A 26552-nucleotide genomic window follows, 5' to 3' on the forward strand; every position below is an offset into this window, starting at 1 on the left:
ACTTTTGTTACTGCTGAGATGGACTGTAGCTAGACTGCACCTGCAGCTGCCTCAGCTCTTAATCACCTGACCAGAGAGCACTAACAGGGTAGGTATAATTACCAGTTACTATTGCATATGCACCTGGCAACAGGGCATTACGTGCATAGCAGGCTGCAGCTTTGAAACTGCTGGACCCATGCCTGTGCACAAAGGTCCATCCTGTGGAAAAGCCTGTCAGAACTGCGACAGCCCATACCTGAACCACCCCAGAGCCTGACACAGCTCGCAGTAGCAGCAGGATCTTTCATTACATCTTGCTCTCTAGGGTACTGAGAAGCTTAATGAAAAATGTCAGCAATTTCTCCAAAGCTTTCATGTGGTAAGTAGAAACAGCTGTCAGAGTGACTCGGCACTCCAGTTCACTCCAGGATCAATTTAGATGTTGTTTACTCAATCCTAGTGGGGATCCAATTCAGAGATTACCCCATGCCATTCCGCTGGTAGCACAGCCAAGACCCTGCACACCACCCAGCCTGCTTTGACTCCAAAGAAGCAACCTGTATGTCAGATGACGAGAGCTCACATCACTTCCCGTACTGTGCCATCGCTTTACCAGCAACACCCACCTCCTGTTGCAGTTTGTCCACTGCACTGGTCACTCTCTCTTCTCCCTCTTTGCGGTACTTCTGAGTCATGGTGTTCTTCAGATTTTCCTTCAGCTCCGTGCTCAGCTGAATAGAAAAGACAAGCGGGATAAAATCACAAGGCAAACTCACCTCCCCTCAGGGCGACCCAGAGTCCTGCATAAGTTTCACTGCTATCGTTCCAAGAGAAAAGAAAGCAAGAAAATGGAAGCTACAGCTTCCTTCAAGTCATCTTCCAAGGCTGGACTGGCTTCCAGGAAGCAGGCAAGCTTACTTCCAGCTGATTAAAGACCATGCCTCCACTTTTGTAACCAGAATGAGGCGATTCTTGGCCAAATTTCAGTCTGTGCAACACATCACCATAAGGGTCCTCATCTCACATATGTAAGAGGTTGCCTAGACACAATACAAAATTGTGTCTGCTTGAATATGAATATGCCATGAGACCACATGCTGTCTTCTGTCCCTGAAACCTATGGCAAAATACTAAAACACAATCAGTCTGTTCAGGAGCAGGAGGAAATCAGAGTCCTGAGCACACTGAACTGAGGTCACATGGTCTGAATAGCTCTTGAAATGACAGCAAAAAGGATGCCAGAGGAGGGGGTGAAGAGTATGATTGCAAGATTACTTTATGGCATTTCTTGGTAACAGTGACAAATTTATAAAACCACAGAGATAAAGTCTGATTCTGTAAGTTCATCATTTCTTAAAATGCTCCTATTGTAAACTACTGATAGGTTCAGGTGACTGGATTCAAATATTTCTTTCCATGGAAGCTCTTAGTCTAGCTAAATTCCTCTTACACATCAGTAGAGATAGCTGTAGAGATAGCTTCTCTATACACCTTTTATTCTGTACAGCAGTAAATGAGAGGTCAGATGCTGCACTGGGCAAAATACAATCTGCAGTTTATTTTCCTTTTGATATATTGTTATTCCCAACCCCTTGTGTTAAGTGGGGACAATACCTACCTCACAGAGTTGGTAAGAAGCTTCACTCGTAAATATTTGAAAAATGCTTTGAGATCCTGAGCTGGGAAGCTTTACCAAAGTGCAAAGGACTTAATGTAATAAAGAGAAAGCAAAAGGTTCAGCAGCTAGAAGGCATCAGAGGCAAATAAAGAGGAGAATCCATTAGCAGAATTAGTACTTGGGAGAAAAGCAGTTACCTGCAGGCTCACAGGGAAGAACTGCAGCATGGAACAAAGACAACAACAGAAAGGGAGTTTAGACACACAAGGCTCAGATACCAAAAGCAAGGGCTGAAATAAAAACAGTGGCAAACACAGCAAGCAGCCTGCAACCAGCAAACAAGGGGTATTTGTCAGCCACAGAGCAAGGGGAAAGTGCAGCTACCCATCAGAGTGCCCTTGAGTGATTTAAATCACTGAAGGGTACAGCTGCAAATGTGTCATCCCTTACTCTACCTAAGGATCAGCTCCTTTTCATCCTTTGTCATACATGAACCTAGTGACTGTGCACAGATGGATCCTAGCTTTCTGCCATGCTCCTGGGATGGATCTTTCCCAGTTTAATATATACACTCATTCCACTGACCCCCTCTTGGTTCCTATCAAGCAAATGAACTCACAGCACTCTGACTCCTCACAAACGGCCAGTGCCCATTCTGGAAATGCAAAGCACAGAAGTCTCAAAATAGAAAGGAGTGGCAAGGAATCCTAACAGTGAAGCCAACAAGATGGGACAGGATATCCAGCTGCTCTTCAGACGGGCACTTGACAACAATTCTAATTCACTCTTTCCAATCAATTTCCAGACTTGAGAGCAATTTCCCAGGCTGTTTGTGTTCTGGTGGCTAAATATCCTTTGAAAACAAAGCGATGATTTAAGCCTCTGTCCTCTGCAACTGCAAGAAGTGCCAACTTAGAACTGCAGCTGCTGGAAGTCCGTGCTGTTACCCTCAGCTATGATGGTTAAGTAAAGACCTCAAAAACGTCATGGACTGAAAGGACCTATCAAGCTGGACCATCTTTGCAAGTTCAGGAGTGTGGCAGCTACCTTGCTAGATGCAACAGCATCACTCCTATGTCCTGAATATATTAGGTAGCACTAATGTCATTTCAGTTGCTTGCAGCGTGACTTAAAGGGTATTAAGGAGTACTACACAGCCTTAACAGTTGTCTTCTAGAAGGCTCTGCAGCCTGCAAAGGTAAGCCACAAGAAGGAGCTGAGCAGAAAGGCTGAACAGCCTCCCAAGTGTAACCATTAATGCTTTGCCAAAAGTAGTGAATAACCTAAGGTTTTTTGTATGGGGTAGAAAGTGAGCAGACATGTAGAAAGATGAATCCCAGTCACTCGGTCCCAAGCCTTCAAATCCAATTCTGACCAGAGAAACAGGATGACAATCAGCTGTTTTCTCTCCCTGGTTTGAATCTGCAGGACTGCTGTTCACTCACCTGCTGGTAGTAGATATAGGCCAGGATTCCAGCAATGATCTCCAGGAGAAAGATGCACAGCAACAATATGAAATACTGTAAAATAATGGGAAAAATAGGATGTTAGAACAGAAGCTTGGAGCTGGTTTATCACTAGCTAGGAAAATGCATGCCACTGTCTTTGCTGATGGTTTTCTGCAGGAGATCTCAAAGGCAACTGCTGAGATTAGGACCTCAATAGGATAGAAAGGGAACAATCCCACTGATCAAAAAACAAAAACAAAAACAAAACAAAACAACAAACATGCTTGATAACTGAAGACAAGCAGAAGCAAGTGTGAGTATCCAAAACAGCCAGAGGGATATACAGAATGGAAAAGTGCAGGCAGCTAAGATAAGATCACTAGACAGAAGAGAGTGGTTGCCAGATAACCTGATGAATATGTTCAGTATCATAAAAAATATCTGCTTCTGACATAATTACAAAATAATTTTGAAACTTTTGCTTGCTTTCACATTGTTTAGGGCATTTCACAAAGTTATTAAGGAGAAATGTATGTTACAACAATGATTCAATAAGCCAACAAAGGCCCATTTGACCAAGGACATAGAAGACCAATTAAACATAAGTTTAAGACATGGATTTACATTCCTAGGGACTTCTGTGGGACTCAACCACCATCTGCAGTGCACTACTGAAGTGACAGATTTTAGAAGAAAAGAAAAAGGCAGTTCCTTTAAAGATCCAGGCTGTTCTACAACTGCTATTAACTTCATCTTTTTGTAGATGAAGCCGAAGTGGCACTAGCTTCAGCTATAACAATGACCTTGTGCAAAGTTCCTGTAAGACTTGTCCTGTTTGGGACAGAATACATCATCTTCCACTTTCTGTTTTACTCAAGCTCAGAACATGGCCATTCCCAAGACATTAAGTAAACAGCTCCCTAAAAACATAGCTAGCCATGAAACCATCTCTCCCTCCAGCACATAGGACAGTGAAGCCCTGGACACAAGCAAGATTGCTTTCTGTTACACAAAGATTACTCACTGCACTGCACAACCCTGCTTGGCTGGTAGACACAGGTATTTCTGAGCTACTTCACAGGAATTAAACAGTCCAGACACAAATGCAGATCAGGTTTCCTTTTTCACTCCTGCTGGGATACAGCAGCTGCCAAGGATGGCCAGCCGGGTTTTATCTGCAGGCCTGGCTTTAATCTGAGCACACAATCTCAGGCTTTCTCTCCCCAGCCCCACACCAGAAGTCTCTGCATACTCTTGTACAAGGTACCCATTCATACCACGGCAGTGAGTCACTCAGCAGAGAAGGGAATAGCTGAACGCTGGTCCCAGCCCTCACAGAAGGTTGAAATGGGGCAAGAAAGGATTGGAGTACTCTGATACAAAGGCTGGCTTTCTTTTGTTGGGACCTAGTTATGCCCTACTGCCCTGACATCATCTCTCTGCTGAAGAAGGGGAAGGAGGGTGGCAGGATGCTGGGAACAACCAAGGAACTGCAAATCTTCTTTTATTTATTCTTCTCTGCTCAGTGTCGTCATGTCAGTGGCATTCAGGTGGAGCTGAGTTGTGTCACCAGAACTCAGCTCAAGCTGGCTTACCATGGATACGAACAAACACATATCCAGCTTAGAGAATGTGAGTCATGAGGTCCCTGTTAACCCTTGTATGTGAGGTCAGTGCATCTGCCACCCAAGTACCCAACCTGCCTCTGCTGATAGTCTGCATTATTATCCTTATCTTGGCTTCATCTCCCCCTCAGGGCCCCTTTTTGAGTATCTATTACACCACATCATGCTGTCATAGGGGAGTGGCAGCTTTTGCTCTGGAGACAAACAGAGCACAGGACTGCTTTCCTTGCTCTTCACTAGGAGCTGCTGGTCTTTTAGAACAGATCTTTGAAAGAAAGTGAGAAGCACGCCAGCTCTGGCATGGAGCAGCAGGGACATGCTCTACTCACTTTCCAAGAAGCTGAGAAACCAGTAAGAAATGCGGAATCCCCCAGAGGCCTGCAGGAGACGTGTGGAATCTGGGTGGGCTCTGAGCAAAATTTATTCCTACTGTGGCTCAAGCAAGACTCAGGATTGCATGGTGTGTCCTTCAGACACAGAGGGTCCAGATTCCTTTCATTCAGCTTCAAGTATCTGAGCAGAGCATTAAATCTGAGCATATTTTCTATGAACAATCCAAAAGAATGAGTCAATCCACCTACAACAAAAAATCACTATCTGGAGAGATCTTTCCACCATCTAAAAAAGCAAAGCCCTTTGATAAAAACTTGGGTAAGTCCGAGACTCCTTTTGCACACTTCTGTATATGAAAGAGTGCACCTCGACTGAAGTATAATATAGGAGCTGGGTTAGGATGGCCATGCATGTTTTTGCTCCCCAGTGCTCTGCTACACTCAGCAATTACCTCAGCAATTCAGCTGAAAGTGAGACAGGAGAAGTTCTGTTCTAGTTTATAAATCCTAACGAGGTTCTTCCTGACGCAGAGAGAACACCCCAGTGGCAGCTTTGTATCACACACTGACTGCTCTGGCAGGGACATAGCACAGCACACAGGAAAGAGAGAGCAAGCCTAATCCATTTATCATTGGTTTTGCCTAATACTGCTGAAATGGTTCCCTGGTGAACATGGCAGCAGCTTCAGCCTCTGAGCTGAAGTTTGAGCAGGTCTTAAGAGCACTGCTGCCTCTGATGGTTGAGCTCCACCAGCAGGGCTGCTCTGCAGCATTACACTAACCAGGCTGCAGACATACTGCAGAGTCACAGAGCAGATGAAATGCCATGTCTCCTGCCCGAGCCTCAATGAATCACCTGGCTAAGGAGGTTCACAAGGAAAGTAAATGAGCAATGACAAAGAAGTAGCATGGCTGCGAGGGCCCTCAGAACTTGTAATTAAGTAGAAAAGCAGCAGACAAAATCACAGGTTCCTGAGACTTCAACAGAATAACAAACTAACCACCAGAATCATGCTTTACAAACAAATAGCAGCCAAAGTCGCCCGCTGATTTTTAAAAGCACCAAGGAGGCACCAGGGAGAGGAGCACCGCTAACAACATTCCCTCTCATATTGCCACAGGCCTCTGGTACCAAGGGAAACTGGAACAGGCTGGCACAGCCCCTGGGGCACTGAGTGTGAAGCTGTCAGAGTCACTGTCTGAGCTCAGAGCTGGCAGAGGCCCCCAGGCAGGCTCACTGGGCCCTGGCAAGCACAGCCATGGTTCTTGTGTACATTACTCACTGGCAACTAAAGCAGAGCACAAGCAAGAAGAGACAATAGGTCTGTCGCGACCAGCCATTCTGAAAGGACGCATGGTGTAAGGACAGCGTGACCTTTTGTTCCCGAGACACAATTATTAGTTTTCTGTGGCAGAATAACAAAGAAAACCCCACCGGATTTTCATCTGTAGCTTCTGGCTGAGGCAAAAAGACAAAGGGAGATCTCTTTGGCACAGAAAGTAAGTGAAGAGAAGCCAAAATGGACTGTTACAGACTGGGAGCAACAAGCATTAGCAAACCCTGTGCTCTCCTCCAGTTCTCCATTCCTCGCCCTACTCTGCCTCTCACAGGAATTACTAGGTCTTCAGAGCAGTGGTACAAGTGTCAGCATTGCTCATGGCTTCTCTTTCTGCTCCTCTGTAGAAGGGAAAAGCGATGGTTGCATGAATAAGGACTTGCAAAGTTGAGGGAGCTACTGAAGGGCTACTGCAGCATCGTTTCTTGTCACTGTGAAGGCAAAGAGCCACTGATTGTTACTTCAGTCACTGCACTCACTACTGCAGCTCACTACTGAAGAATGCTGCCACACTCCAAACCGAAAAGGAGATCTGCAAGGGAGGAAGCAGAATAGAAACCCCAGGGCCAGTACACACTTTGGTGTAGTGGGTAAGCAGGGAGCAGAGCAAGTAACATAAGGAAGGGTGTAAAAAAAAAAAAACAGATTATCAAAATTCTATAGCTTTAATTTCAGAACTATTTTTTTTTTAGCCACTATAGAAAATTTCCATTTAATATTTTCTTATCTTTGATAATTCTGTGAAAAAGCATGTTAATTTGATACAAACTTAGTGTTGTTAAAAGCCAGTTTTCTTACACGTCTCACATATTTTATTTTCTCTTTCCATTTTCCAGAAAAAGAAGATGGACAGGCAGTAAAGAAGGAAGAAAAAAAGCCACAAGATTTGGTTTTGAACAATTTCAAACAGACATTCTCTCACACAGTGCAGATATATTACAACTATATTTTGTCCTTTTGAGGTATGCAGTAGTAAATTTGGATTGATGAAATGAAATGCAGTAGACCCTGTCACTTGTGACAAAGATAGGAGTGTTGTTAAAAGCTGGAAAACTTGATGGTATTTGCCCTAGGACAAATTAATAGAGTTGGTGTACAATAGACTTTTCCCACCCTGTCAGCATTCTTCAAGGGATAAAAAAGGAGCATCCCCCTCAAAAAGAGCAAAACTTACCACTCTTAGCAAATTCCGACGCTCCTTGAAGGTGGCACAGCAGCCAAGGATGCCAGTAACCATCACAACCACCCCTGCCACCACCAGAATATAAGCAGTTGCTGAATATGTGCTAGAAGAGAGCAGGCTGATGTAGTCACTCTTCTTAGCCAGGGTCCAGGCGCCCACTGCCATCACAGCCCCGCCAGCCAGCTGGGTAAAAACAGAGGCAAGCAAATGAGGGATATCCAATACGTGAACTTCTCACCTCCAGAGCAACTGGACTGAGATATCAGAGGGTGCCCCAGCACTGCAACCTGAACTAAAGAAATCCACACCAAAGGAAGGACTCCCAGAGACCTCATTGGGATGGAGAGCAGTACTCTGGTAGGGCTTTAAGGAGGCAAGCTGTGCATACCACGCAGGGGGAGGTGCAAGCTATGTAGGACACAGACTCTTTGGGATCTGTAAGTTTTCAGTGGAAAGCATTACTTGGTGCTACTGTGGACCAAGCTGCAAGGAGTGATCTGTTATCCTTGCTATAGTTGTCCCCCTACACTGCCAGGACTCAGGCTCCCTGAATATGCTAGCTAGGTGAAGTGAAAGCGAAGCATGTTTTCAGGCATCCAGTTATTTTCCATACTTTGAAATAAGACCTATCAATGTCAAACTACAACTTCTGCAGCTTGGGCTGGCAAGTCCAACGGATGGGATTTCATCCCATGGAACAAAATCTGGGTTCCACAGATGTCAGAGCTTTTTGCTGAAGACTTCACTAAGGTGAAGGCTTTTGTGCCTTTGCCACCAAATCTACAGTGCCATCTAGGAAACTCTGAAGCAGGCTGAAACTTCTTACCCAGAAAAAAAAGTTGAAGATGAAAAGCAGGTATTTGAGACAGATAGTCCCGCATGTTTCTTTCTTCTCAGTATATTCACGCATCTTTCCGGCTCAGCAAATTCCTGGAGAAAGGAAGAAAAAAAAAAAAGCAAAGTTTGAAAAGACAGTCACTGTGTCTCTTTTCCCTAAGGGCAGCACTGCTACTCACCTCCTGCAAAGAACTAAAGAACTCACACTTCCAGCCTTTTGCTGAGGTATTGCTGAGGTAATGCAGTGAGCAAGCCGTTCAAGTGGCTTCAGGGATGCCAGACAGTGCTTACTTATATTAAGAGATCTCTTAGCCATCTGAGTGACCTACACAGCACAAGACCTCACAGGGTGTGAAAGAGAGGCAGATGGTACCAGCATGTGGCCTTCCTGCACTGCCATCATCCTCCTTCTGTCTCCTCATTCTGCTGTCACTTCTGGAGGCTCATTTTCCTTAAGATTAATACTTGTAGTAGAGGGATCAGACCTACAGCTGCATAAGCACAGCACATACTGTGACCAAGCCAAAACAGTGGCTGGGTCTTACTGTAATCAACATTACTGTAAGGAAACTTCAGTATAGTTCCATGTTCACTTCCTCCTACTTAAAGTGAAATAAACGAAGCCTCAGACCTGTTACCCAGCACATCCCACAATCTGGCTGACTGCAGCACCTAGCTGTTACTTCTGAAGGGGATGACAGAAACTGTCTTTGGCACTTATAGAATAATATGTCTCCAGAGAGTTTTCTTTGCTCACCAATGCTTGTTAAATCTGCTTTAAATAGATCTCTAAGTTCTATGTATTTTTAATCTTTACAAATGCAACCAGGAGCATACTTGTCATCCACCCAAATGGCCTCTTTTTGAATCCCAGCAATATGTTGGGATAATTAATTCTCTTCCTCACTCTGTTTATTTCTCATAGCCCTTCTCATCATTCAGCTGCCTCACAGCTATTAAGGAGGAAGCAACATAAACACTGGCTTTGAATGGTCTGACAGCATGAAACACTGCAGATGCATAAACAGCCAGAGTTTGCTGTGGGTCAGACCCCATGCAAAGTGTTAAAGATGTGCTATATTCCAAAGTATTCCAAAGCAGAAAGTGCAGCTCCATGTCTCCTCACTGCCTCCTGTTGGAAAAAATAACAATTAAATTTCACTCCTGCCTGACTGGGCAGACAGGACAAAGGCACTGCCCAGGGAGGGCATCACTGTCAGCAGAAGCTCTGTGAGGCAGTTTGAAGAGGTATAACTGAATCCTCACCATCTCTCCCCTTCAAAGAGCTGCATTCAATCAAAAAAGTCCTCCTCTTCCCTCCACACCAGCCAATATGGAATGATGCAAACGCTGCTTTCTCTCTGTTTGAAAATCTTGTAGAGTTTCATAGAAGCAGGCAAACAGCATCTACCTCTCCCTTTCCAGGGGTTCACCTCTCGCAAGCTTCCTCCAGGGATAAACAGGACCTGCAATCCAACTATGCAGTACAGACAACATCTACCTTGGCAAGCCCACTGCAAGACACCTTCCAGTAGATAAATCCTCTGGTAAGATCTCTTACCTGCAAGCAAGGGGTACTCACAGCCAGGCTGTACCTCAGCTGGCTCGGAGTCTGGGTTGGTCAGTGTATTCTTCCCTGTTACATTTCTAACATCTGCTTTTAGTTTACTCCTGAACCAAGGCTTGGAGCAGCTGCCAATTCTGCAGCATAACTATATTTTATTTGCAGGAAATTGTTTCCTTTTGCTTCACTAGGATCCACTCAAAAACCTCAGGCGGGTCTGCACTTTAGGAACTAATAAAGCTTAGCAGGGAGCATAGGGGCGAGAACATGCCCAGCAGTCCCACCATGCCTGTTCCCTCTCTTCTTTCTCAAGAAAACATTTTCCTTTAGAATAACATCTGACAAAACAGCTGGCAGCAGAATAGTATTTCATTAGAGAAGAGAGCAGCTCCGAGCTGGTGGCATATATATCAAGGAGACTTGACTCATGATCCTTAGGAAAGATCAGAAACTCTGGCAATGCTCAGATTAATTACCACACTGCGATACTGCAACCTGGGGCAGGGGGAGGAATAGATGCTGGTGGCACCTTCTGCTCTGAACAGACTTGTAATTCTCAATGAGAAGCTACCTGGCGAACGCAGCACTCAGGGAAGGTGACAGATTTACAGCTCCTAGAGGCTTCATTTAGCCACAGAACAGGAATGGCAGCAACCAGGCAAGATCCCACTGCTATGCACACCTGAACAGCTCAAAACAGGTATCTCAGATCAAGGCAGATGCTCCTCAGAAATAGGCTCTAATGTGCTGGGCTCTGAAGTAGGCCTGCTTATATCAGGAACACATGAAGAGGAAACTGCACCACAAGTTTGCTGAGAGGATGCTGTGAATGCTAACAATGTTCACTGTCCTTGGGCCGGGCCCTCAGCTCCAAAGGACTCTAGAAACTCTCCCTCCAAAAGAACAGCCAGTATGGTTATTTCCACGTGTCACCAACCTGTACCCCCTTCTGATCTGAGACCTCAGAAACACAAGGCCAGCTGCTCACAGCTCAAACTGCACTTGCAGGCAGATGACAGGGAACCTGAAATTTGGCTCCACAAGCAGGTCCTGCTCCACTGAGCACAGCAAGCAGAGCCTTTCACAGAGCTTAGCTTCGCTGCTGGGAGGAGGGATCTATCTGCTTCCAGTAAGCTGGCAGGGAACAGCTGCAGGCTTACAGAGCACAGTGATTCACACAGGGATGGCAGGCCATGAATCAGAGAGCAATCAGGGCTGTCTCCTGTATGATCTATCCTTTCTAAGCAGGAGCACCATCACTGACTCCACAGCGAGCTGTTCACACACCATGCTCTCCTTACAGCTAGGGCAAGCCATGCTCTGCTGCTCAGGCTAAGGATGGCACTGGGCTCTGAGCCATGTGGCCCCAAAAAGCACAGAGGTGCTGATCTGTACCACAGCACTGTAGCGAACGATGGGGAACTCAGTCTTGTGCAGAGTTCTGTGATGTGGGCAGGGTCTCTTGGCTTCAGTGCTGGTAACAGACCCACAGAAGCAATGTGAAACACTCTTGAAACTGGACAAGAACAAGCAATGTTACTTTAAATGCACGACTGAGTTTTATTTCCAAACATAGAAGCAAAGGTCTGTTCTGAATCACAGAGATAATTATAAATGAGCTCTTCAGTGAACAGAAAATGGCAAGCCATGACACAAGGGTGTATTTACAGATGCATAAAACCATATTAATAAGACATGAGCTCAACAACAGGAAATGTTTTGCTAATTGAAAAAGTGGCTGAAAGACCAAAAACATTTTCATAACGAAGTTCATTTGGTCCAACCCAATAGACAGTGGCTTCATCAGTAAACTAAATTTAAAAAGTAATCACAGAATGTAGGCAATGAAACTTAGTTATGCAATGAAAAGAGATACTTTTACCTTTATTTACCAGAAATCAAGAGCAGGTTCCTACCATGCTCACAAATAACGCTCTGAAATAAAATACACAAAGATGGGTGGAAACAAGAAAATAAGGAAAAAATCTCAGTGTGACAGAAGCTGCACATGAAAGAAGAAACAGTCTGAAGATTAATTCAATAAATTAGACACTGAACAGCTTGAATCCAACTGTCACCTGATTTGGCTTCCTGCACAACCTTGGGCAAGGACCTTAGCCCATCACTTGCTGCTGCTCTTCCTTCCCAGTGCAGAAGGCTCAAAATACCCTAAATCTAGCAATGCTGTAAGGATGCAAGAAGCCTTGCAGGCCAAAGAATGCCAGCTGTGAGCACGACAAGCTCCAGGCAACCAGTTTCAGGCTCTCATCCTTACTGAGCCTGAACCCTTAGGACAAACTGGACAAGAAGAATGCACCAGTAATTGAGTACTTTGGCCCCAGTTCTGCATGCTGAGCACAGGGCAGCAGCAGTAGCACTGCACAAGCAGCATTTTGTTGCACTGACACTGAGGCACCTGAAACCTCAGTGGTATATCACATCACACAGACCACTGTATTTTTACTGGCAGAGCCAAAGGCATACGCAGGCACGCACCTACACCACAGCTCAGAAAGCACGTGGCAGGCACACACACACACACACACACACACTCTCTCATGCTGGCTAGACATTCATTTAGTCATAGCACACTCCTCCAGGTCCATTTGCCTCAACTTGCACAGTAACAGTACTTAATTAAACAGCAAAGAAATCCAGGTCTGCAGGCTTTTTCTGCAGAACGTGCCCTAAAGCAGCACCTGATGGATGGTAAAGAAACAATGCCAAAGCAAATGAAATAGCTCCCAGGCCATCAAAAGCGTTCTTAAAAATACTTAAAAATAATGAATGATAGCAAGAAAATTGGTATCCTAAATGTCAGTGCTGTCACTTTTATAGATATTTTTTATGAACTGGGGCAAAACAGAACATCTCACACCTTATACCACACTCATTCCCGTAACTAAAAGGGCTCTAAGTCCAATATTATTGGCCTCCTGCTAATACAGCCACCTCAAACACCCTGCAGGCATGCTGCTGGAGTGAGGGGCAAGGTACAGCTGCCAGGAAAGCTGGACCAGATAACTCCAACCTCGAGGCAGCTCCTGGGAACTGAACAAACACGCTTTCCTGGTACGTGCAATGCAGCTGTGGGACAGAAACTTTTTAGCATCAGTGAACTGACTAAAGAACCTCATTCTCCAGCAAGACGAAGCTCCAACTGTTGATAACATGACCTCCGTGTTCAAGTTCCCCCTCTATAAAAACAATAATATTACCACCACTGCTTCATGTACCTCAGTGGATTATTTGAAGAAATGGCCTCTGGCTGCTTATCAACTCACCAGCACATCTTGCACAGCTCAGAAAGCAGCAAGAAGCTGTTAGACGAAACCTTCCCAGCAGAGAAGCTCTAAAGCTTTTAGCAAATTGCTCTGATTTACAAAACTGCTAAGTTTCATTATCTATCCAAACTGCCAGCCAACATGGGTCAACAGATTCAACACTGACCTTCCCCTACCAAAGCACTCCACAGAACCACCACAGATCTTCAGCCCTCTTCAAAAGCTTCTCTTCCACCCAGTCTTCTTGCTGGCTCTGGTCCTCTGCTGGATTCGGCAAAACAGAAAGCTGAAAAAGAAAGGAAGAGAGAATCATGAATTATGTCAAAGATCAGTATGCAGTAATACGCTTTATCATTAAGCCATCTTCTTAGTAGAGAGTGCCTGGTTTCAGAAGACATTATGAATGCATTTGATTAAATTGGAAAGCGTGCACTGGTTAATGGGGAAGAGTCAGACTGCACTGCAAAGACCTCCTGATGGCACGAACCTGCCAGAATGCACTTACATTTATGTCTGCAGCATCTTGTAAATGCTGCTACTGCTTCTGTCAAGCCTGTGAACAAACCACAGTGACATTCTGGTCTGAACAGTCCAGGAACAGCCCCATGAGCAAGCTCTTGAAGACCCATCTGTACAGTGGGGTGCTATACACCATGTTAAGTGCTTCAAAATGATCACTGGATCATTGCTTTAAACCCAGGCATGAGAAGGCACTTCTAAACTGCCTGGAAAGAGGGAAGTGGGGGGCATACAGTGCCAGAACTCATTGCACACATCCTTCCTCATCTTCCAGGGTTTAGGAGTTCCTGACGCTAACTTACTTCACAGCTTAAGGCTTAAAGTCTTCCATCTACTGTCCCTCTGGGAAATGGAAGCACTAAAATTCCCTTGCTTGCCAAGGTGGGATAATGAAGTGTTTGCAAACCATCTGGGAAGAGAAAAAGGTTACTTCTTATTATCAGATCAAATTCAACACAATTCATAACCATTTTAACTTTCTATTATCTTCAAGGGGAGGTTCCTGCAGGCCTTTTTCTGGCATAGTACAGACAGCACACATTCACTTATAATCAGCTTGGTTTACCCCCGCTTCCATTCCCTTTGAACAGGGATGAACATAAATGCTCTGCCAAGAACTAGAAACTTGTTAATTCACATTACTCTGTAGCCTCTAGACCACAGGAAAATCTCCTTTGAGAGAGAAACAGTGGAAATCCCAACGCTTGAGCCATACAGTTGTACACCAAAATCCCAGAATCATAAATGAAAATTGAACAAGAGAACTTTCTGAGGAACTGGGGAGAGGAGGGAAAACAGAGCGCAGACACTGGCAAAGCAAGCAATAGCTCTGACACATCCTCGGTCCTGAGGCTAGACCAAGCTCTGACACTCCTGAAGCAGCCTTGCTGCAGTACCATTTTTACATCTGCTTCTTGCTGCTCCCACACTCCTTTCCAAAGAAAAAGCTGACCCAGGATGCAAAGCTGAATGTTTTGTTTTCCATTACAGCATGCTGGAACATGCTGGAAAGTCAAAGTACTTGTGCCTCAGGGGCAGTGGAGAAGGCAGAACAGGAGCCAGGCATCCAGTGAGGCAAAGCAGCTTCTTCTCAGGAATTTTCATTTATACTTGGCAAAGGGGAGACACGCAAAACAGATTTGAGTCCAAGACCCTCCTCCCCGAGGAGGAAATCAAACAAGATTCCCTAGAGAACAGCCTGGAAACAGCCGTTACTCTCTGCACACTGTCTGAACAATGATACACTCCTCAGAGCAGGGCATCATTTTCCTTCACTGCAGAGTGCCCAGTGCAGGAGTGCTCACCCTCAGCCCCTTGGAGCTGCTGAGAAATGAGCACAAAGCAACATCCTCACCCCTTCCTAACAGGCCTCTGCACAGTGGCTCTGGCAGAGGTGGAAACAACCTAGAAAGCCACTGACCTTCAAAGAAGAGTGAGGTCTCTTGGTCACCTTTGGTAGACCCTCCATGGCCCCACCTCTGCTGCAACAACACTTTTCTGAAGGCCTTAGATTAGCAAAATCCCATCCTGGGAGTTTGGGAGAACAAACCCTCTGGGTCCAGACACCATCTCCACAGATGTTACAAAGCTGGGTTCTGGTACAGGTTTGTCACTCTTTCTTTTTTGCACGCTTGTAAATTCTCTCCTTTCTTCTGCTCTAGCAGGTTAATTTTGCATAAGACCCTCAAGAGACATAGACCCTTAACTCTCATTAATATGGATAGAAGTCTGATATCCAATGAAAAACTACATGCCTAAAGCACCTGGGGAGACACCTGCTCTTCAATATGAGCTGTCTCTCAGATCACTTAGCTGTCCCTCTGATTTTTTTCCACAACTGTATTCCAGAAGGAAGGGTGTTGCCGAAACAAAAATAGCAGTGAGATCAACTTCAAACTTAGCAGGGATATTTATGTTCAGCACCACACACATACTTGTGTATTAATGTGTTCTACAAGAGGGTTAGTCAAATCTGGGAGAGACGATGGCTTGCTGTGTGACTGTTAGAGATAAAAGGGAGAGGAGAGGAGAGGAGAGGAGAGGAGAGGAGAGGAGAGGAGAGGAGAGGAGAGGAGAGGAGAGGAGAGGAGAGGAGAGGGAACAATTAAGCACGCCCAAGACTGTGATCATGCTCCAGAATTGTTCTGCTACAACACAAACAAGAATGCTTGCTAATGCTTTCCAGTCCTTGCAAAACATCCCCAGCTCGGAAAGCCCCAGCCACTGCTCCCAGCACTCAATAACCTGGGGAAAAAATCACCCCCTCCAAACACATTGACCATGGCAGGAGCTGGAAGGCAGCCCACAGAGCGGCACCCAGCACATGATTAATGGGAACTCCTTCTGTGTCCAGCAACATCATCTTGTATCTAATAAGGCCTCCTTTATTCAGAAGGATGCCCTAGCACTCTACACTATTTATACACAGGAACCACTTCGCCAGTCATTGAACTGAGGCACAAAACAATAACCGCCTTTTTTCTTTTGCACTTGAAGCGCCAGAAATCAGCAGCTGGGATGTGTTTGCAGAAAGCTCACAGCAAGGAGAGTTTGCTGGGATAAGGAATAGCAATGCAGACAGGTCAGGGTTAGCCAACAGACATGACAAACCATGCTCATTACAGCCTACCATTGATATTATAAATTCTGTTTTCCCATCTCTGTTCATGGGCACCGTGTTTTGTTTTGCTTTCTAAAGCAGGGCTTTGTCTGCGCTGGAGAATTTACCAGAAGCATTAAGCCACGTTTCTAAACAGAAAAGTTTGTGCAGAATCAGCTTTCTTCCTGATCCCCTCCTATTAATGACACTGTCATTTTCAGCTCAGCTCTCAGAAGCAAAGCCATCGGGTTCTCAGTATTTTCATGCAACATGCACAAAGCCTCCCCTCCCTGTCACCAAGCCAGTACTAGGACCAAGCCAATAAATGCACTCATTACAATGTTCCCAGCCCCCACAAAGCTACTCAGGCAATTCTGTGCACGAATTCAAAGCCATTTTCAAATAATGCAGTGATCACAATGATGCCTTCACTCTATAAACAGGTGGTTTTTACACAGGGGTTCAGGCTTGGTGCAAAGACTAACCTAAGGACATGCTGTGGCTAGCGTACAGAGTTCAGCTGCAATCTCTTTGCAGAGGTGCTTTCATTGATATTCCCTACTAATCTCAGCAGTGAAAATGCAACTAACTAAAAGCCAGCAGATTTTCTAGCTACTTCCAATCCAAGGTGCATGGTCACAGCAGGTCGCCATCTAAATTAGCTCACAAATGAATGCTTGGGACTTGAAGTGCAAAAACACGACCAGCATTCTTTAGAAGAGAGGATGGGCAGTTGATGTCACTGTTCCTTGCTTCTCAATGACACAAAGTCCAACAGTTTCACAGCCTGAAAGAGTCTTAACGTCCCTCAACGAAGAAAAAAGATATCACGATATAACAGGAGCAGTAGGAAAAGATTCTTATCTCAAGATTCATCCGCCACCCTGCTCTGTCCTCTGAAGACCTCTGCAAGAATACAAAGCTGTCAAATGCCCATTTTCAAACTACCTGTTAGCACTTCCATGCCTGCACCCGAGACACCAGGCTGCAGGTAAGAGCAGAGCAGAACATAAGAAAAGCTGGCTACATGTAACGGCTGTGCAACACCTGTTTTGCTTTAACCAGGCTGATCTTGTTGGCGCCTTCTGTGCTGGAAATGACAAAGCCAAAGTCCTCCAAGTCAGAACACAGCCCTGACCCAGGCAGCCAGCCTCAGACTAAGCTGCACAAAGGCTGTGTTTTAACAACAGTTGAGAAAGGGTTGGACAATGGAAACGAAGGTAACAGTCTTATCGCTTCAGACACGTTGCTGATTAGCTGAGTGCTGCTTTCAGCAACAAGTGACAACTTCCCAGTGCATTAGGAATAGATCAGATACCTGCAGAACCAGGAATGGGGAGACGCACCCTGTGTGCTGGTGGCAAAGGGAACGTCACCCACAGCAACTCTCACCTCAGTATGGCAGCTAGAGAGCTGCTGGCACGACCTGCAGGAGCTTCCCCTCCTGCTCAGCACAGCCACCTCAGGCAGCAGTGCTGTCACACCTGGAAATACCCACTTCTCTACAAGCAGTACCACAGGAACGGCCAATGAATCTCTTCTGACCATCAGTCCTTATTACTACCCACAGGTGCGGATCTCCAAGTGGTCTCCAATTTGGAGCAATCAAATGCTTTCAGGAGTTCTATTACTTTTTAGAGCTAAAAACACTTCACTAGAGCCAGATCAAATATCAAGCACAACCAAGGGCAAATTAAGTGACTTTTCATTTTCTGGAGCTGAGAGCCCAGTCCATAGCTGCCTCTTTCCTGTTGCTATAGAAGCAATACTGAAAACACTGCGTGAGGCAGCACTGAGGAAGTTCTTCCAGCAAAAATCAAACAACTCCCAAGCCAAAAATACAACGTTTCTCCCCCTTCCACTGCCCCTCCATGCAGCAGGCTTTAAGGACTCCACCAGAACCATTTATGCTACTGTTTTTAGATTAGCCTCCAAACTTGACAGGGAAGCATCAGCATGTGAATACATAACTGGAAGGAGAAGGCTGTGCTCAAGGCAATTACTTGCTGGCCCTTTGCCAAGGCCGAAGGCAGAGGCAAAAAGCAGTCCCCAGGCTCAGAGCACACTCCAGCAGGCTCTAAAGAAACCCCTTAGCTATCAGCCGGAGCTGCCAGTAGCAGCACTGGGCTCATATAGGTACTCCGTGCTGCTTCACTTAAATTACAGGCAAAGGGCAGGTGGCAGCTTCATAAAGGGAACAGAGCTATAATCACCTCAGAGGTGTGCTGGGCTTTGGCAGGTCTCCGTCAGTATGGTCTGCTTCACTTGGAGCAGGGAGGGATAAGAAAATGAAAGGGGGTTCCTCTAACAGGCGTCAGCACACAGAGGCTGCATTTCAGATGCAGCTAAAAAATCCTGCCGTGGATTACTTCCTCACGCCTTCAGGTGATTCCAGCACTGTACGAACAAGCCTTGTTACATGAAAGCTTAAAAGGAGTTTGATACCTAATTCTTTTTCACCCCCCCTCCCTGCAGAGCCAATTTTCACGTCTAGAGGGACCATATAATCTCATTTGACTTCCCACTATTTCAAAGGTTGTAATTTTAAAGGCTTAAAGTAGTCCATCCTACCTGTCTAGGACAACTTGGATTAACTCTCAAATAGCAGGATGACTCAAAAAACACTTCAAGAAATGGGAGTAACCACATACATTGTTCCTTTAGGAGCCTCTTCAAATGTCACTGGCATATGCTCAGGCTTTGGACTACTACTTTGCACTTGGTAAAAAGCATCAGCAGAGCATTTTCCTCTGTGATAGGAAGATGGCAAACATCTTGACACCAGAGTAAGCAGTGTTCCCTTGCAGCTGTCTGCTTTTCCTTCCCTGCAAATTCTTTATGGCACAGCTGTGAGTCAAGAACCACATTTCCTCAATACCCTGACCAACTCTAAGGTGAGATCAACAGCCAGGATTTTTCCTTGTAAGTACAGTGGCTTTAAATTCCCTTTTTTCCTGCCTGGGAACACACCAGAGGTAAGCCCTGGCAATGAACAGAGCAGGCTTTGTTAAGCTCGTTCCCTAGCACATCACAGGAGCTGAGCAATATGCTTGTATGTTCCCCTCTCAGGAGCAGGAATGAGACAGCAACCCACCACTCAGAGGCACAGCAGTTAGCAGCCCAACAGTTCCTCCTCCTCAAATGTACGAAGAGGTCCTATGCATAAAAGTGGAAAGAAAAAAATCCTCCTCAAGATGACAAGGTAAATTGCAGGCTACAGCAGGCTGTGGCAAATCACAAATCACCCATCTCACCTCTCGCAGAACTCTCATCTAAGCCACATCTCTCACAAGGGTGAGAGAGGGCTGCTCTGCTCTCCATATAGTGAGGGGAGAACTTAAGGCAGACATTCTTCTGCTAGCTGGTGGCACCACTCCTCAGTAAGCAGTGCTCCCACACTGCACCAGAGCCACCCCTTCTGTGCTGAACGAATCGTATTGACAAGCACAAAGCCCAGCGCTTCCCCAAACATGTGCAGAGTTTATGTTTACGGAACAGATGGACAGTTTAGGTGGCTCCCCGCAGTCACCCTTGGAGCTCTGCCTGCAGCTTACGGCCACCACGAAGCGAAATGAAACATCACCTCTGTCTCCAGGGCAACATGGGGGTTGATACGGGGGCATGAACTCCTCCCCTCTGGATTCCACCAAGGCTGAGAAGAGATACTGACATTCACAAGCTGTGACTCACGCCTGCCTCCTCCACGCTCACGGGCTGCCATGCCAGACATGCCAGCATGAATGGCATCCACATGCTGGCTCCCACAGTGTGTAAAATGGACTGGATCTGTGCTTCCCCCTTATTTTCTCTAATGTTGGGCTGCTGGGGTCACTGAGGATCAGTGCACTCTGAGAACAACCAAGCAGACATTGCTGCTCTTGCTCTGGCAGATTAGCAGACAACAGGCCATTAAGGCTCAAACACAACAGAAACCTCCCCTCCAGAAATTCCTACCCCAAACATCTCTTGGTTGAAGTGAATTTAACCAATGGAAAAGTCAAATAATCCATTGTTTGCAGTCCAGTTACATTCACAAGTGACCAGTTTGCTGGGTGATGTACAGAGCCGAAAGTATAAATATACAAAGCCAGTACAAGCCTAAAACCTTCTGTGTATACGAGGCTGGTAAGCCAGAGTTTGTATCTAACCAGCTGCCAAGCTGTTAATCTTCCTGACCACCCCACCTCGTCCCACAAGACCAGCAATCTGCTTCCACTAGTGGCTGCTTATGCTTATACCTTTCTAAGGAGCCACCTCCATCCAATAGCTGATTGCACTGCTACCTGAAGCACACCTACAGACCTGTACTGCACTCTTCCAGCTGGCAGGGGAGGACCACAATCACCTGACCAGCCAAAGGAGTTGTGGTTAGAAACATGGACCAACCTGGTCATACCCAAACACGGTCCAGACCCCAAAACCCAACTTCATTTGGCACATAGTACATGAAGTGCAAAACAGTAATTAGCCTCTTGGTGTTTCTCCTGTCTACTTCTCCCACGTAAGGGGGAAGTGTTCTAGGGTGAGGCATCAGATATAATTTCAACTCACCCAGATCTTTTTCCTACTGCATCTCCCACTCTTTTGACAGCAAAGATACATGGGAAACATTGCATAATTCAGCACAACCACGCAGCTTCTAATGAGCACGCATCTTGCACTCCACAGCTACAGGGATAAAATCCATTTGAGTACAGACATCCAGGTAGAGCCTGGCAACTCTTTCTGCTGCCCCAGCTCCCGCTGCTTTGTTCTGTTTCCCTGGGGCTGCAAAAGTGAACTTTGCTCCTTCTGCATTCAGACCCAGTACCAGCAATAGATAAGAAACAACAGTCAGTGCCAAGCGTTTGATGTCACCTATTCCTGGCTCAGCAATAATGGGCCTTTGTCAGGAGAAACCAGCAGGAACAACCTGTGGTTCTGAGCAACATCCCTCCTCACACCTCCCACACTTCTCACTTCCAGCCTTTCCCAAGATGTTTTGTTTCCTCTCACCACGCTGCTTCCCACATCCTCACTTGGATGCACTCTCGCCTTTCACACTCGTGCTCAGCAGTAGGTATGACAAGCAACTCAGTGGCAGCCTGTATGGATGCAGCCTAGAATTCGTACCACGGAGCTCACTGCATGATTAAAACTGTATTTGGTGGTCTGCACTCTGCTGACAGTGGCTGTGGGTCAATATCCAACTGAAGTTATATAGCTGTTAAGTATTCCATTAACCTCTGCAGAACATTAATTCCTGATGTACTTTCCCATCTATCTAGATAAACATCACTAGCATCCAGCACTGCTGGCATCAAAAAATGCACACTATACACACATACATGTGCCACCAGCTACTTAAATTTACACCCTTTCTAACTCTGGCACATGTCCAGCTAGCAGGGAAAACCATAAGCACCTGACCAGCAAGAGCAATTTGTGTGAGAAACACAGACGGAGCCACTCATACACAAACGCAGCTCCCACCTCTCTTATTTTGACATGAAATATCAGGAGTGCAAAGCAGCAATTATCCTCCTGCTCATTCTGCCTAGAATTTTATTACAGTATAGCAGCCAGGACTCGGGATTAATAGGACTGATTGAAAACATTCCCCCAGATGCCAGGCTGTTGAGATCACACGCAGAGGGGCCTGACGGGGGAAGGAGCTGAGCACTGCCGAGATGCTCATCAGTGCTGCTGTTACAGTGCTGATATCTACCAAGAGCTGGCAGCAAATGGCTTCTGTGCCCTCGGGAGGGATGGTGCAGGTGCTCTCTGCAGACCAGACAGATCACCTCATCTGCATCCTGCAGCCCTTCCCTTCCAGTCCCTCCCTCCACACTCGAGCTTCAGGCACAGAAAGGGGCGTTTCTTCCAGATTGGAGAGATGGTCACCACTCTTGGGGGAAAGTTCTGTCAAAGTGCATGTTGCTGCAGCAAGAGGAAAATCGTGTTCAGAGTTTGAAAGGAAGGATGAAGAAGAGAGAAGGAAGGAGACCTGATCTTCACCAGAAGGATCTAGAGGATTTTAAACAACCAGGAAGACTTGGTTTCCATTCCTCGCAGCCAAGGAAGTAGGGATGTGCTGTAATTTCCAGGAGTCACCCTCCCTCCAGCTTTCCATGACCTCACCAGTTGGTACAAGTGGTCAGGGAGCAGCTGGAGATACCTAGTGTCAAGTCCAAGAGCAGAGATACAGCTGGGGAGTGCAGGAGGGTCTCTTCATGAGCTTTAAAGAACCAGACTGACAAAGCCACTGAGGACAGTAGCAGTAGACTTGAACGTGAAACAGCAAAGCTCCCCTATTTTTGTTTTTCACATCTGGTACTTCCACATTTTATCTCTCAAAGCTTTATTCTTTGGCAGAAGGCACAAGAAAAATCACAGGAACAACATGATTGCGTTACAAGAGACCTGGAAACACCAGACAAGATTGTTCGAAACAGAAGCCAGACTTCACAGAAGTGAATTTACCATGGTCAACCAACTATGCGACACATAGCTCAGAACTCCTTCACAGCTTCCTCAAAAGCAAGAGAATTGTTCCTTGGTCTGCGTGTGTGCAAAGGAAACAGCCACAGATTTGCACTATAACTGTGACTAGCCGTGAATAATACGGAATGTTCCTTGGAAACTTCTTAGCAGATAGATACCACGCCATCAGCCACCCCCACCTAGAATTTTTGCTTCACAAAGGGATACAAGCAGCTTTCTTCCACCCCCTTGCTGAAGAATCTCTCCCACCCAATAGCAAAAATTTGAGGAGGCCACACCAGAAATGTCCTTTGCAGAGCCAGGGCTTTGACAATGTATGCCTTACTGCACTCACAAAGAAGCAACATGAAGCGTAAGCCAGCACAGCAGCAGTATGGCAGCACTCAAGGCTGGATTCGTCGTGTGCTGTTTGGAGGAAGAAAAGGGGCCGTGGGAAGAAGAGAGGAACACAACAATTCTGCAGACAAGCAGGAACAACACAGGCAGTACATGGCAAGACAGCGCGCCAAACCGCACTAGCAGGGGTCACGGCCACAAAATCTCACACTGATCAGCAAAGCTGCTGATGCTGCACAGGCTGCAAGGGGTTGGCAGTCAATGGGAGTGAAGTGAGGCAGTTCATCTCTCCTGTGTCATGCTGCAGTCTGACAGAACGAGACGCGTTTTGCTTTTAGTAGAACTACCTGGCAGCAAAAGGAAAAGCAATGCTGCAAAGGGCTGCTGCTGTTCATCCTACACAGCACTAATGACGGCACAAATCACTGAGTGAAACCCTGAAGGGCAGGAAATGTGGTCGTGTTTATCTCAAGCACAGACTTAGGCCAAATTGCTGTGCCTGTTTCCTACTTGCTTCCAAACTGGCATGGTGCTTTCGTTCTGCACAAAAAAAATGCTGGGAAGCCAAAGCATTTATGAAAAATCTTTTTAGGGTGGTGCTCTTAGGTAACTCAGAAGATGGCTTCTATCATAGGTTCTAGAGGAGAGCCACAGTTTCAGTCTTGCTATCAAAGCTCCTCCTTCTCAAGTGCTCTGCTCTTCGCACTGTCCCTAAAAGCAAGTCCTCCCATAGTACACCTGCCTTGAGATAGGAGGAAAATGTGGCAGGAAGGACTAACCACTTTGGACTCCAGAGTGAAACATGAACAGCTGTCACACATGGGACATTATTCCAAACAAACAGACAAGATATGTTCTTATTGTTTACTGAGCCCAATGTAGAGCAAGGACTGCCAGGACTTTCACCAGGCAGCTGAGACCAATAATTCTCCCCTATTACAGAAAGACTCTACCAAGAAACTATTATTTAACAGAAGTCACATGCATCGGGTAGCTGATGGAACTTTCAGAACAAGATGTTTTTTGCAGAAATAAGGCATGTGGATAAAAAGATGTCCATAACAGGAACACAAGGACATCAGGACACTACAGAGCAAGGATGTAATCTCAGGGTACTTACACAGAGGAGCTCAAAGGCTGCCGGCTGCTTCCACTCACAACCCAAGCTCTCAGCAAGGATATCTGGCTTGAAATACCAGCATCTTTGAGCAGCTGTAGCAAGCCAGAGCAAAGACCCGCACATGCTGGACACCTCTCTTTGACAGGCTGCCATCTCTGGTAAAACTCTAAGTGATAAACTCCAAGTGATGTTGTCCCAAATATTCCCAAGATCCCAACAGTTTTTGGATCGGGATCCTGTCCTATGTACAAACTCCTTCAGAAAAAAATTTGCACCTGCTTTTCTAGTTTACCTTGAGCTCATGCAGTTTTTGTTACCTACAGCATCCTCTAGCAGAGCGTCACAGCTCTTAACTATGACTAGCATGAAGGACAGATCCTTTTTCTTCTCCATGAAATAGAGCTTAGTGAAGAGCCACTCCCCACACAGATGAATGACGTGCTACATCAAACAGAGGTGCCAAAGAGATTTCCTTAAAATGGTAGCTTTTACTCATGAAAGCCTGAGATAATGATAGAAAAGTAGACCTCAGTTTATGCTAAAGACTACTAGACACTCAGTTTATATGAACTCAGTCACCTCCCATGTTCAAGCAGTCCTGCTCAGTCTATCACTCATTTTGTCCACCACCAAACTTACTGAGACCAAGCTTGCTCAGTGCTGAGACATATTTGAAACAGTTCTTTTCCTCTTCATTTCAGCCTATAACAGCTCAAAAGAGCCACGCTATGCTCTCCTCATCTCAAGCAATCATCGTTTGACAGCAATAGCAGTCAAGCAGGATGGGGAAGGACATCTGCCTGAGACAGACTCTCCAGCTCCAGCAACACCCAGACAGCATCTATAGCACCAAAGATCCCTTAAGAGTCTAGGCAACAACCTCACCCAGGGCAATTGAAACATCTTTTGAAAAAGGGCCGTGCTTCAAAACTGGTTCAAGAAAATGGCAGCCCCTGGGCACCACCTCTGGTAGGTGATGACATTTACTGACCCCCTGTTCTAGCAGACACCGCTCGAGCTCTCACAGAAAGAAAGGCAGCGCGTGAGGGACATGAGGGAGGGGCGCTTCGAGGGATGCTCTGGGCAAGCGTAAGCTTCTAGGGCTCGTCAAGATACAGCAGGACACCGCAACAGGTTGATCATGGACGTCCCTGAGAAGAACCAGATTTTACTTTGTTGTTAAACGTACAGCAGTTTGCAGTCTTTGTAAGACAACACAGCAGAGACTACCGGGAGAGCCCTCACGGCGAGGGACACAGCGCAGCACTGACCCAGCTCCACGTGAAGGCAGCGGGACATCGCCCGGACTCCTAGCCGGCCCCACTCTCCCCATCCTCTGCCTCTAGCAGCCCTACAAGTTGAAGTAGGGGCAGGACAAGAAAAACACCTTTCAAGGGGAAAGAACGGAGTCGGCCCTCGGACACCACGGGCACCACGCACACACACAAACAAACACACAAATACACACAAACACACACGCACGCACACGCCGCCTCCCGGCCGGCAGCCCCCACGCACTGCCCCCTCGCCGCTTCCCGCCCCGCGCCACACAGCGCTACCGGCCGCGGGGAGCCCCGCGCGCCGCTCCCCCCTCACACCCCGTCCGTCCGCCATTTCGGGGCGCCCCGCCTCACCCCTCAGCGGCACCGCGCCGGACCGCCGTGCTCCGCGCCGCCTCGCGCCCCGACCTGCCGAGCGGAGAGAGAGGGAGGGAGGGAGGGAAGGGAGCACGGCAGGAAGCGGGGAGGGAGGGGAGAAGGGCGGCACGGCTCGCCCGGCCCGGCCCAGCCCCGGGACGCCCAGCGGGCGGTGCCTCGGCAGAGAGCCCTCACGTACAGTCCGCCCGGCGGCCGGCATGTGTTGTCGGAGCCCCTGCGGCTTCGAAAAATAGAATAAAATATTTTTTTTTTTTTTTGTAAAACAAAGCACCCCGATTTCCGTCCACCTGCAGTGCCTGCGGCGCGGTCTCGGCGCACTGTGCAAGCGCGAAAGCGCGCCCTGCGGCAGCGACCTCTGCCTCCCGCCGCCTTTACCTCACCCGCCGTTCCCATGGCCGCAGGCACCACGTTGTGAAGAACACGAGCTCTTCTTTTTCCAAGCCTTTCCCTTTTTAGAGGCGTCAGAGCTGCTGGTTAAAGATCTTTCCAGGAGACATCCTGCACATTGAGATCAAGCCCTGACTGGCACATTGCCTCATCCTTCCATTACCTCATTTCAACTTCGGTCCAAATACCGCAGTTAGCAGCCCGCTGGGATCTGCAGGAAGGGAAACCCCACCTGCTCCC

General features: G+C 46.7%; 1 protein-coding gene across 1 annotated transcript in view; it reads right to left on the reverse strand.

Moving 5' to 3' along the window:
* Positions 1 to 25987, reverse strand: part of CD151 (CD151 molecule (Raph blood group)) — a 31723-nt gene extending 5736 nt beyond the window's left edge. The window contains exons 1-6 of the mRNA XM_042814681.1: positions 25902 to 25987; positions 13377 to 13496; positions 8352 to 8455; positions 7517 to 7708; positions 3046 to 3120; positions 609 to 713 (exon numbers count right to left, since the gene is read on the reverse strand). Of these exons, the coding sequence (XP_042670615.1) occupies positions 609 to 713; positions 3046 to 3120; positions 7517 to 7708; positions 8352 to 8435 (456 nt within the window). The 5' untranslated portion in view covers positions 8436 to 8455; positions 13377 to 13496; positions 25902 to 25987. The remainder of the gene's footprint in view (positions 1 to 608; positions 714 to 3045; positions 3121 to 7516; positions 7709 to 8351; positions 8456 to 13376; positions 13497 to 25901) is intronic.
* Between the last annotated feature and the right edge of the window lie 565 nt (positions 25988 to 26552).

This window comes from Centrocercus urophasianus, unplaced genomic scaffold, assembly GCF_019232065.1.
Source record: "Centrocercus urophasianus isolate 14NV4802_14NV808 unplaced genomic scaffold, USGS_Curo_1.0 seq_14, whole genome shotgun sequence".
NCBI lineage: Eukaryota > Metazoa > Chordata > Aves > Galliformes > Phasianidae > Centrocercus > Centrocercus urophasianus.